At 45.4% G+C, this 11,679-nt stretch overlaps 1 protein-coding gene across 3 annotated transcripts in view; it reads right to left on the bottom strand.

The window, feature by feature from the left end:
* Nucleotides 1-1,955: 1,955 nt before the first annotated feature.
* SS18 (SS18 subunit of BAF chromatin remodeling complex) overlaps nucleotides 1,956-11,679 on the bottom strand; it is a 36,522-nt gene continuing 26,798 nt past the window's right edge. For 2 of the 3 annotated variants that reach the window (XM_059707437.1, XM_059707438.1), the window contains 3 exons: nucleotides 8,316-8,438; nucleotides 5,768-5,901; nucleotides 1,956-3,600 (listed from right to left, as the gene is read on the bottom strand). In XM_059707437.1, the coding sequence (XP_059563420.1) occupies nucleotides 3,574-3,600; nucleotides 5,768-5,901; nucleotides 8,316-8,438 (284 nt within the window). In that variant the 3' untranslated portion in view covers nucleotides 1,956-3,573. Of the gene's footprint in view, nucleotides 3,601-5,767; nucleotides 5,902-8,315; nucleotides 8,439-9,112; nucleotides 9,206-11,679 lie in introns of all 3 variants that reach the window. The other variant, XM_059707436.1, reaches the window with a different exon arrangement.

Here is an 11,679-nt window from a genome sequence, read left to right as displayed (position 1 = left end):
CTGAAATAGCGTTTTTTAAAGCCTCCAAGAACTGAAAACTAACAGGACTAATCCTATGGTGTTGGCAAGGATGTACCTTTTAGACCAGCGGTTCTCAGCCTGTGGGTCGCCACCCCTTTGGGGGTCGAACGACCCTTTCACAGGGGTCGCCTAAGACCATCGGAAAACGCATCTATAATTACATATTGTTTTTGTGATTCATCACTATGCTTTAATTATGTTCAACTTGTAACAATGAAAATACATCCTGCATATCAGATATTTACATTACGATTCATAACAGTAGCAACATTACAGTGATGAAATAGCAACAAAAATAATTTTATGGTTGGGGGTCACCACAACATGAGGACTGTATTAAAGGGTCGAGGCATTAGGAAGGTTGAGAACCACTGTTCTAGAGGAACGCTTAAAAATGTATATAGTGCTACTCCTAACACAACAGAAATGTATCATACAGAAATACCACAACAAGCATACCAAATGAAATAAGTAAGTAAAGAAAAATAAACCCTACCCGGGTAGCTTAGGAAAGCTTTGTTTTTGCAGCAGTAAAAAAATTAGGAACAATAATACAGGAATAAAGAACATTCAAGATATTTCTAACTTTAAAAAAAAGGAAGTTGCAAAGTAGTATGGATGGTATAATGCTGTTTTTCTTTTAAAAGACAAAGCAATAATATATGTTGGCTCCTATGTGTAAAATGAAGTTGAAAGAAATATAATTACCTTTGAGATATGAAATGACGGAGAATGTTCGCTTTCTGTATTATCTATTTTTGCTAATGTCTTAACTATGAAGACTTTAAATTGAAAGAAAAGACGGTGATTCATACAATTTCTGAGATGGTTTCTAATTCAGTGTTAACACTGAAAATACAAAATTTCAGAAACAGGAAGAGTCCTTAAGTACCAAGGTGTTTTTTAAGAGTCCTTGTCTTTTAAAGATACTTACAGAAATAACTAAAGGACACAGTGTGTTCTTCAGTTGGTGGGTCGGTGAACAGGCAACATAAGACTTTCCAAGAGTTGCTAAGTGGATAAGTCGGGTTACTGGCACATGGGCTCATTATACCATTCTCTCCACTTAGCTTTTTCTTTGAAACTCCCATTAAGAAATTAAAAACAAAACCACAAACAATGTGTCACCACAATTCTACAAAAAAATACTAACGTATTCTCAAACAACTACACTAACACAGTGAAGTATTTTTAAATGTTGATCAATAATCACCCTGCATTTCTTAGTGATATTTTGCTTCTGGAATGTTATGGGCTGTTCTAATAATCTCTTCATTATAATAATGCACATTTTGATAAAATACAAATTTCAGTTTTAAAATGTATTGTCTGTACGGGAATGTCAAATGTGGTAGAAAGCTACTGGTACAGCTCTTCCGCCCAGGCACCCAAGGAGTCAGGTAATTTTTGTCACCGCCAATTAAAAACTTCTACGGAATAAGACTGTTATAAAACAATTAAAGCTTGCAAATGCACTAGTCTCCAGAAAGAAAGTCCTGGAGGAAATTCTGCTTATTAAAATTGCAATTTTAGTTTCCATTAAAAGGAGAATAAGACAACAGAAGATGGGCTGGCAAGACAAATTATTTCTTAATGTCAGTTGAGCTTCCTTCAGATGAGATAACGTATCTACACCAGGTTGGGTTAGTACAATTTTGCCTCCTCAACTCATTTATCTCATTCAGTCATCCTGATGATAGCCTCATGGACTTCATTTTCAGAGAAAGCATTCTGTAACAAACAGCCCACACAACATGCTGATTACTGAACAGTTAATTCTAATTAACTTGGGCATGGCAAGAGAATTTTGATCAAGTCCTAGAATACAAATCTAGTCCGCTTCTACTGGACGCACTTCTATAAAATACCCACAGCAGAGTCTCCAGACAAAACAATAGTCAGAGAGATCTAATTTAAAGAAACAAATGAGAAAATTAAAATCACAAATAATTTATTCCTCCGTTAGAGCTGGTACAGTTTTAAATAGCAACCAAGTACACAGTGGTGGAAACCGGCACAGAACCGCGCGCATCCCAACCCGTCAGGCCGTCCGCGCCGTCTCGCTCAGACTCGATGTCCACTTCCTACTGACCTCGCTGAGAATGAGACCTGCCCGACCTGAACCCACACGCACTCCCGCACTCGGAGACACTGGCGTCCCTTCTCCGACTACAGTGTGCGGAACAGTAGGTTCCGCTTCCCGTTGGAAGTGGGAAAACCAATTCCGTGGGAAAGAATACATCTTGTTCCCTGGGCAGGGGCAACCGTGATGGAAATAGCAACTTACCTTTGGGCTGGATGCGTTCAGATTTGCTGAAATAACTGGTTATAAACCTCTCGATGCGTGACTCCTGCCTAATGCGATGTCCCTGCACTGAGCTCAACAACCAGGCACCGGCGTCTCCATCTGCTAGCTATGCCAGGCGAGCGGGCAACGTGAGCTAGACGCACCCTCTATGCTTCCGATCCAGATCCTAACCAGCCTCACCAGCTAGCATTTTCCTACACACCTTTCTGTGTTATATTAACCAACACAAGAAAGGGGAAAATCAAGTGTCCCTTTATAAATGGTATTATTTCCAGTTTAAAAAAGCTGAAATAAAGGTAAGCCTCTTGAACTATTCTAGTATATAAACCAACTGACCTGATGGTAAAATGACCGAATCAATGCTGACCCTTCTTTGATCTCATTTATAAAATGCTTTGCTTTCACTAACTTTCCTGATTGACAAGGTAACTAACACTCCACTCCCACTCACTGCTGGTTTAGGAGAGGCTTCCATTCCATTTACTTGAAATTATTACCAAGATTCTTCAGGTCCCACATGAATTCTTATTACCTCACATTTTAAAACTGTATTATAAGTGATCTTTATAAAAAGGTTTTAATCCACAAAACTGGAAAGCTTTAAAAAACGTCTTTTTACTCAAAACTGCATCCCTTGATTAGCTAGCAGGTAAGGGGTCCGACTTCCTCGAGGACACCCACGGCGGGCGGGCAGGCCGGCCTTCCCTCCGGGACCTGCAGCCTCACCACTGAGACCGACACGATGAAGCGCCCACACGCCCCGCCCTCAGGAGCAGGACTGCGGACTCTGCCCCACGCGTAGTGTACCGCCTGCATGTTCACCACATGAAATAAACATAATATACAAAATATTGCTAACTGTAGAAAGTGTACATTTCCCCCCCCCTTACAAAAGCGTCTGTGGAAAAGTATTAAATTCCCTTAACCTGCAAAACATACGAAGCTGCTCGCACCCCCAGCCTGTAACAGTCCATCTGAAACAGTCCCGGAACCACTGCAATTGGTTGCGACCTATTTTCTGTCCAATGTTGCCATCTAGAGTAGAAATGGGGAATTAAAGAGTATTTTCGAGCTACTAAAGGCTTTTACGCAACTAAGCCACACGGCCGCCTTCTGGTGACACAGCCCCTGAGCCCAAGGCTTCTCCAAAAACGGGGTGCAATGGAAGGGGCTCTTCCAGGGGGTCCACGGGGCTGCGTGGGTGTGGCTGCTGGCAGGCGCTGGCCACGGGAATGTGAGAACTTTCACTGCTGGTAATTTCCATACTGTCCCTAAAAGATAAATTTTAAAATACAATTAGATAATAGTTGGGCAAGAAAATCACAAATAAATCTTAACATTGCCATACTATAAAAGCTATTGCATTTATAACAAAAATTGCTAGTATTTCGGTACACAGCACCTCTGTAATTTCTTCTGATATTACATTCACTTGCAAATGAACTTCAGAGCCTCTGACCACAGAACAGTACCTATCACACAGTGAAGTTTCAATGTGTGGTGAATTCTGCTGGACTGATTTGGACAACGAGGGAGAAGTTCTGGTTCTAAATTCTGGTGTGATCTATTTGAGTAGACAAATGTGATGCCAGGGGGACAACCGTGTGACTACTGAGCTTATTATCATTACTATTAAGAATTAACAGCGAAGACACGTGGGGCAAGTGCAAGGGTGAGAGGTATCTGGCGGTCAAGGAAAGAGCCAAGCCTCAGAGAGGCAGCCAGTGCATAAAATCCAGGGAAGTTTGATTGGTTTTGCTGCGTTTAGCAAAGTGGACTTGGAAGCCAGGTGGCTGGCCGGCGAGAAAGAATGCAGACATCCAGCAGGTGATGCGGCCACGTCCCACCAGGCCGGCAGGTGAGTCCAGGATGCAACTGCCGAGTTTAGATTTTAGAAAGTGAAACAGAAGAAAAAAGGTAAAAGAAAAGAGAAACATACTAGAAAGTATGTACTAGTATTTCAACAAAAACTTCTTAGATGTGTTTAAAGTGCTCATAAAAGCACCTGTTTTCCAATAACAGAACTCACTGGAAAGAACATAATCAGCTGCTTGCTTCCCCTGCTTAAATCCCCCTCCAACTCCCAGTAACTACTTAAACCAACAAAGTATCTAGAGTTGAAATGCCTGAGCCCCATAGGACCTCGTACCCCAAAAGTTTACATTTCCACAGAAGTGGACTTACTTGAACAGCTGTCCCGTGCCACTAGCTATCTAATGGATTATTGCACTCTGAACAGAATTCAAGTACTTAGAACACTAATGTACTTCACGCAGTTACGTTCAGCAACATTTAGCCAACGCTCATCCTGAAACACAGGTGAGGGGAAGGGTGACTCTAGTGTCCTTCCTCAGTGCCAGCCTCCGCCCTCGCCCTCAGTGCCAGCCTCCGTCCTCGCCCTCAGTGCCAGCCTCCGCCCTCGCCCTCAGTGCAGCCTCCGCCCTCGCCCTCAGTGCCAGCCTCCGTCCTCGCCCTCAGTGCCAGCCTCCGTCCTCGCCCTCAGTGCCAGCCTCCGCCCTCGCCCTCAGTGCCAGCCTCCATCCTCGCCCTCACTGCAGCCTCCGCCCTCGCCCTCAGTGCAGCCTCCGTCCTCGCCCTCAGTGCAGCCTCCGCCCTCGCCCTCAGTGCAGCCTCCGCCCTCGCCCTCAGTGCAGCCTCCTGGCCTCTGCTCCATCACTTCAGCGGGAAGTGTCAGCCAAGGGCCGGAGCACGAGGGAGGGAGAAAGGCTCCCGCCTCCGTTCCGACGGGCGCCGTGCGAGCTGTTCCTCACCCCCCAGCGGCCCTGAAACCCAGACCCGCCAACAGCGCCTGCTCCAGGGCTGACGTGGGGAACAGGCCCGATGGTCCTGACCAGAGTCACTAGCGAACCTGAACTCCACCTCAAGAAGCGGCCAGCATCACAAGTCCTCGCTATTGTAATTCGGAGTCTGTCTGAGAAGGTTCACAAAGTCAGGCCGGCACAGACGGCGGCCGAGCAGCTCCCTGCGGGGAGGAGGGACCTACGGACGCCGGGCTCAGGAGAGCCGCTGACGGTGAGAGCCACCCCTCCACCCACCTGACGGAAGGAGAGGCAACAGGGAAGACAGCTCATCGTGCCCTGAGACCAGGGACATGTGCAGGGACAGAGGCAGGGGCAGGCAGGAAGCAGGAACGTGAACAGAAGGGAGACCATGGGTGTTAAGAGTGTGGTGGGAGAGCAGTGAGAATGGGGAGGGGAAGGAGAATCTGAACGAACGCTGGCGCCCAGAACGCTGTTCCCTGTCAGCGGTATTCCGTCCCCTGTCCAGGAGTCTAGGAAACAGAGTTAAAAGAAAGTGGGTTTTGTCGGCCAACTCGTGTGTTACGAACAGGAGAAGGAAAAATGAGCTTAAGTAAAAATGTTTCACTAATCAAGGACGCGCAGCAATGAGGCGGTCACACGCTGGCCAGTCACCCACCTGGTCGTATCCGTAAGGCCTCTGCTGCGGGGGCTGAGGTGGTCCGGGCTGCGTCGGCCTGTACCCCCCGTACTGCTGCCCTTGACCCTGCGGGTAGTTCGGATACTGAGGGCCTGGCCCGCCCTGGGAAGGACCTGCAAAATAATCAGCATAAACAAGAGCTCAGGTGAACATCACTCCCAGAACTCCAGAAGCGTTTAGAACGAGGGGCTGTACTTTATATCTAAGCTGAAAAGGGTAGTTTGGAATCTTGATTTTCTCAAATGCTTTTTGAAATAAATTCCAAAGGTTATAATAAGAGTGAAAGCCATTTAAGGATGCCACTCCGTACCAGGGGCTTTGATTCAGGGTAACTATTGTGTTCTGCATCAGCCGTTAAAAATGTGCATGTCAAGATGAGTAAGAGATTCAGGAGTCGGAAGGCAGCTCATTCTACGCTAAGAATGTTCACCTGGATGTGTTCGAAGTGCTCATAAAAGCACCTATTTTATGAGAAAGTTAACCAGTACAAGCAAGAGATAAAAGAAAAGGTGAGAAGCAGATTCAAACTAAAATACTGGAACAGTTTGGGAATCGTGATATTTACAGCTGTATAACGCTAATGTGTACGTGCAATAACCAGGAGAATCAAAAGGAATGATCTTACATGCAGAATCTGGATTTCTATTGGCAATCACCAAAGGAGAGCTCTGCTCTGCTCTGCTCTGATGCGCTCACGGTCAGAGCGTTCCCGACCAAGTAAAGAAGGCCAGGAGGCTACAAGCTGCATGTGGGAAGCCTGACTCCAAGATCATACTCTGTGTGCCCACCACCTTTAACACCTAACCCACAAAAATGCATGATTTCAAATGTCAAAGATGACAAGGGACTAATTAGGCTGACCAAACAAGTATGTCTATTTCGTAAACTCTACCATTAGCTGTTGCAAAGCATGCTTTCTAAAACAGAAGCTAAAAAGGTCTGGTACTTACACATGTTTCTACCACAGCCTTTCAAAACCTGCCATGAGAACATCAATTGCAGAGGAAAGTGCCAAAGAGAACAATACATTTTCAGGCTTAAATAAATGACATCAGCCTATTATTTTACTTATGTCGCTATACATTCACTTATTAAAACTCTAAATTTTCTATTATAAGAAAGTTTGATAACTGAAATCTCTGGATAAGCAAAATGGGAACTTCTTTAGGGTTCCCGACATCTAACAAAACCGTGGTTAGCTACCTGAACCAAAAACATTAACTTTCTTTACCCTCTCTTCCCACTGAAAACAATTATTGCTCTTAAATCAATACATGTATCTGATTTAGCTACGTATTTGTTTCATGCAAATATAATAAAACCAGAACACTCTATTTATTCAAAGTACAAATACTCACTGGCCATTCAATGTTTCCATTTGAGAAGAGTAAGAACGTCTCTCTGTAAAACCAGGAAATCCCTGGGACATTCTAAAGTCATGTGTGAAACGGAGAAACCAGAACTTGGCATGTTGGGGAAACGCCTGCCTCCCGACACCTGCCTGAGCTTCAGTGCCATCTGAAGGCAGCCAGAGGGCTGCCAGCGACCCTGGCTCCTAGGTTTGCTGTCACAGTGGAGGTGCGGCAGTGATAGCAGCGCTTACATCCATCAACAAAAAGAAGACATCACCGATGTAAGAAAGAGGCCATATTAGCTAGATGATGTCAAATTAATAACAGCTACTGCTTTCCCTGAAACGGTAGTCTCCTATTCCCAACACTGTTACAGTCGCCTGAGACTGAAGGCTGAGGTCTCGGCCCCTCGTCACTGCCACTCCGTATCGAGCCCAGTTCCTCACAGGCCGCCATCAGCTGCCTCGCAGGACACACAGCGGCAGTCCCTGCGCCCTGTGGATGTGGGTGCCGCCGGGAGCGAATGAGAGAGCACTTCTGTATGCATTCTGAGCAGACCGCATTTGTGCTTTAAAAATCAGTATTATCTTCCACAGTCATGGTCACTAGTTTTTTTCATTACACTTATTGGAGTGACATTAGTTAATAGGATCATATAGGTTTCAAGTGTACATTTCTATGATGCATGATCCACTAGCCACCAGGAAAATGCAAATCAAAACTACAATGAAATACCACCTCCTACCTGCTGGAGGGCTGTTACCAACAAGGCAAGCGATACCCGCGGTGGCGAGGCTGTGGAGAGAGGGACCCTCCCTCCCTGCTGGTGTAACTGGTCCAGCGCTCTGGAAAGCAGTCTGGCGGGTCCTCCCAAAATTAAGAGCAGTGACAACAGCCACCAGTTGTAGAAACAGACTTGCTCACTGTCCAGGCCCGTACAGAGCTGGCGGTGGCCGTGAGCACAGCGGGTCCGGGTCCCTGTGTCTGGCCCTGTGCATGGCTCCAGGGCATGCCTGTGGGAACTGAATCATCTCTAGTTTGTTTCTTTTTAAATAGATTAGCAGTTTATCCGAGAGCACTTTATCTGGACACCGCTGGGCTGAGGCAGAATTGTGACTTTTCAGAAATGGCAAGCACCCACGCTCTGGAGCTGAGCGCGGAGGGAGGCAGCTCACCGTAGGCCTGCTGCTGGCCGGCGTAGCCCTGCTGGCCCGGGTACTGCTGCTGCGGCGGCGCGTAGCCCTGCGGGGGCGGCGGGCCCTGGTAGGCCTCCTGCTGCTGGCCGTACTGCGAGCCTCCTGCAGGGAGCGGAGAAGAGGGGAGGCTGAGAAGTGGGCTAGACGAGCTCTTTCCTCCCAGATGCAGAGCCAACAACACAAGAACAAAATAAAACGCCATACTGATTTCTTAAAGTTAACAAAACAAAGAAAAAACTCAAACCAAACAGAAGGGTTTCGGCCAAACACACTGCAGTTAAAGCCAATTTGCAAGGTTCAACTGCAGCATTTCCAGCGCCTCTGCCATACGAGCATTACATTGACTGGAACATCACAGTCAGAGATCATGACTAAGCTAAATAAAATAAAAAGACAAAATTAAAGACACTACGAGAGCACACGCTAGCTACACGAGGTCAGCAAGCTGCTTCCTACGGCACTACACTGGTAGGGAGACCATACATGTGGGACACACACACGACACTGGAGAGCTGGGTTTGTGTTCAGAGAGAAAACTTCCACTGGGGAAGCGGCTACTTGTAACCGTTTCAGTCCTTTTACTGTCGTTAGAAATGGCGGGTCGTGGTTACACATTGTAAGGATCTGTACGGAGGTGGCTCGGGGGCCTGGGCTCCCTGGAACTCTCCGGACAGGCAGCAGCTACTGCTCTACGGGAGCTGTGCACGGGAGGCCTAGGCAAGGCTGCGGTTCCTGCGGGAGGGCGTGTGTGTGCATGTGTGAAGGTATAGCGATACCTCCTTCGTAGTAATGTTGTGAGGAATCCTCGTAAGGCCTATCGTAGCCTTGCTCAGGATACGACGGTTGCTGATAACCGTGACCATTATGACCTACATCAATTCGACAAGAGACAGGGAGAAACGTTAATGGCCACTGAGTGAAAACCCTAAATATATTTAAACTTTCAGATAAAACTGAAAAAAAGAGAGAAAGAAATGGAAATACATAAAAAATAATTTCAATTGCATTAGCCAAATATTTACCAACGTGATTGTTTTCAGATCGAGATAACTTGCAAGTTTTCTTAAAAGCAAAAAACAGTAGTTTTAAAAACATTACCCTTAGTCTTAACTCTGATAATCCTCATCTGAAGAGAGAAAAACTTTATCTTCCATTTTTTTAAAGAGAATGAAAGCATTTAGGCCTTTCATATGTAAATAACTTGAATTAAATTCCAATAAACAAAGGAAACAATAATCATATTTTGTCAAACACCAGTTCTGGGTGCCAATGCCACAGCATATGCTAAATAATGTAAAATACAAAAGAGCTCCATAAATTTCTTCCCCTGAAAAAAACTGAAACAAATTTTTCACACTCTATTTACTTGAATAAAATACAGTATCTCAAAATATTCCTAGATGCAAAAATATAATGCTTAATGCTGCCATTCTAGAAGCCCACAGGAAATATTTCTAGGGTAACATAAACATACACCTTGATGAAGTTAATACTGTATTAAGTGGAATACACCTTTTTTTAAGACACGATAAGTTTCGCCTGTAAGATGACCGGAGTTCAGTGAAGATCGATACTCTAGTCCTTTGAATCAAATTGCAAAGAAATGCAGGGAATAACCTTTCAGCTGGCGAAGGTCTGAGCTACAATTCAGTGGACTCCCTAACTAAGGGAGGAGGAGCACAGCTATGAATAAGTGTGATACTCAGGGCTCTAGGCTCCAATGTTCCTACACCATCTCATCAATATCTGAATTGAGGGCCAGCAAACCAGGCCTGCAGTCTAACCCCGCCTGCCTGCTTATAGTCATAGCTGTTCTCCTGCTGCGACAAGAGTCCAGTGGTTGAGTCAATAGCACGTGGCAAACAAAGACGAAAAAAGACTTCCTCTCTGGCTCTTTACAGAGAGCGTCTGCCAGCTCTCATCAACATGTCTACTGCACACATATTTAAACAGAGTCAGAGCCGGCCGTGGTGGCTCCGTGGGTGAACATCTATCTATGAACCAGGGGGTCGTGGTTCGATTCCCGTCAGGGCACATGCCTGGGTTGCAGGCTTGATCCCCAGTAGGGGGTGTGCAGGAGGCAGCCAATCAATGATTCTCTCTCACCATTGATGTTTCTATCTCTCCTTCTCCCTTCCTCTATGAAATCAATAAAAATATTTTTAAAAAATAAAAAATAAACAGAGTACAAAAATATCTAATGATGTCTAAGAGAATTAGTCATTGTAAATAGAACAAAGAATCTATGTAAATGTCAGACAAACATTAATACACACCTATGCAAAATGATACCAGATAACATTTTAAATCCCAATGAAATAAGATGTGTTATTTATAGAACTTTAAAGTTCTGATATTTACAAAAATAACATCTATTTTGTATAGGAAGATCCTATTTATAACAATACAAATTTCATATTTCAGGACATACTCAGGGCCAACCAAACTAACAGTACCAAATTCAACTCAATTACTTAAAATATATTTTAAAAGTTAAACAAACCAATCAATATTCAGCAAACTTCCTAATAAAATTTAAGAACCTAGATTTCACCTTTTTAAAATATCGATCGTCTAAGAAATTACTTAATACAATGCCTACGTGTAAAACTAAAAACCACAACACTCTGAATAATTCGGGGCGAGAAACCCTGAGGGGGGGGAAAAAAAAGTCACTTTCTAACCAGAATCACCACATGTATCCGCACCCACGGGCGCTGCGTGCAGCTGTGCAGGTGGGCGCTGCGGGGCCTGGACGCACAGCCTCCGGGAACCCACGTCCTGCCACCACGTGCCTTCAGGGTTCACTCTGATAACACGTGGCGGCAATATGATTTCTTAGACACCAAGTTGTATCTTCTTGCTCGTTTGCATCGGCTTCCAGTTCATGGACCCAACGCTTCAGCTGTAACCCCAGCTTCCCTAGCTTCTCTTTTGAAGCGTTTTCCTTGCATCCACCCGGGAGCAGACTACGTCAGCGAGGACTTCGCAAACCCTTGGCTGGCGAGACCCATGGCTCTGCCGTGGGAGCCTGTGTGCGGACCCGGTCTCTGTGCGGACTCCCTCCCCTTCGTCGCCTGCAGCTGCCAGACCAGCAGGAGCCGGGAAGGCGGCGCGGGACAGCGACAGGCCCCGGGCTGGCCACCGAGTGCAGCCGCCTCTACCAGCCACTCGCAACGCCGCCTCAACTAAAAAGTACTCCATTAAACTAAATACCTAAAATGAACTTGTTTTCTAAATACCTTTCCTTTTCCACTAACTCTATATACAACTATGTTCTGGGTATAATTTAGCCTCCAAATGGTTCCTCAATGCAAATGCTACTGTATACAAACCATAGTTC

This window comes from Myotis daubentonii, chromosome 8 (assembly GCF_963259705.1).
Source record: "Myotis daubentonii chromosome 8, mMyoDau2.1, whole genome shotgun sequence".
Taxonomy (NCBI): Eukaryota; Metazoa; Chordata; class Mammalia; order Chiroptera; family Vespertilionidae; genus Myotis; species Myotis daubentonii.
The sequence above is the reverse complement of the archived record's forward strand: the minus strand, read 5'-3'. Positions and strand labels throughout refer to the sequence as shown.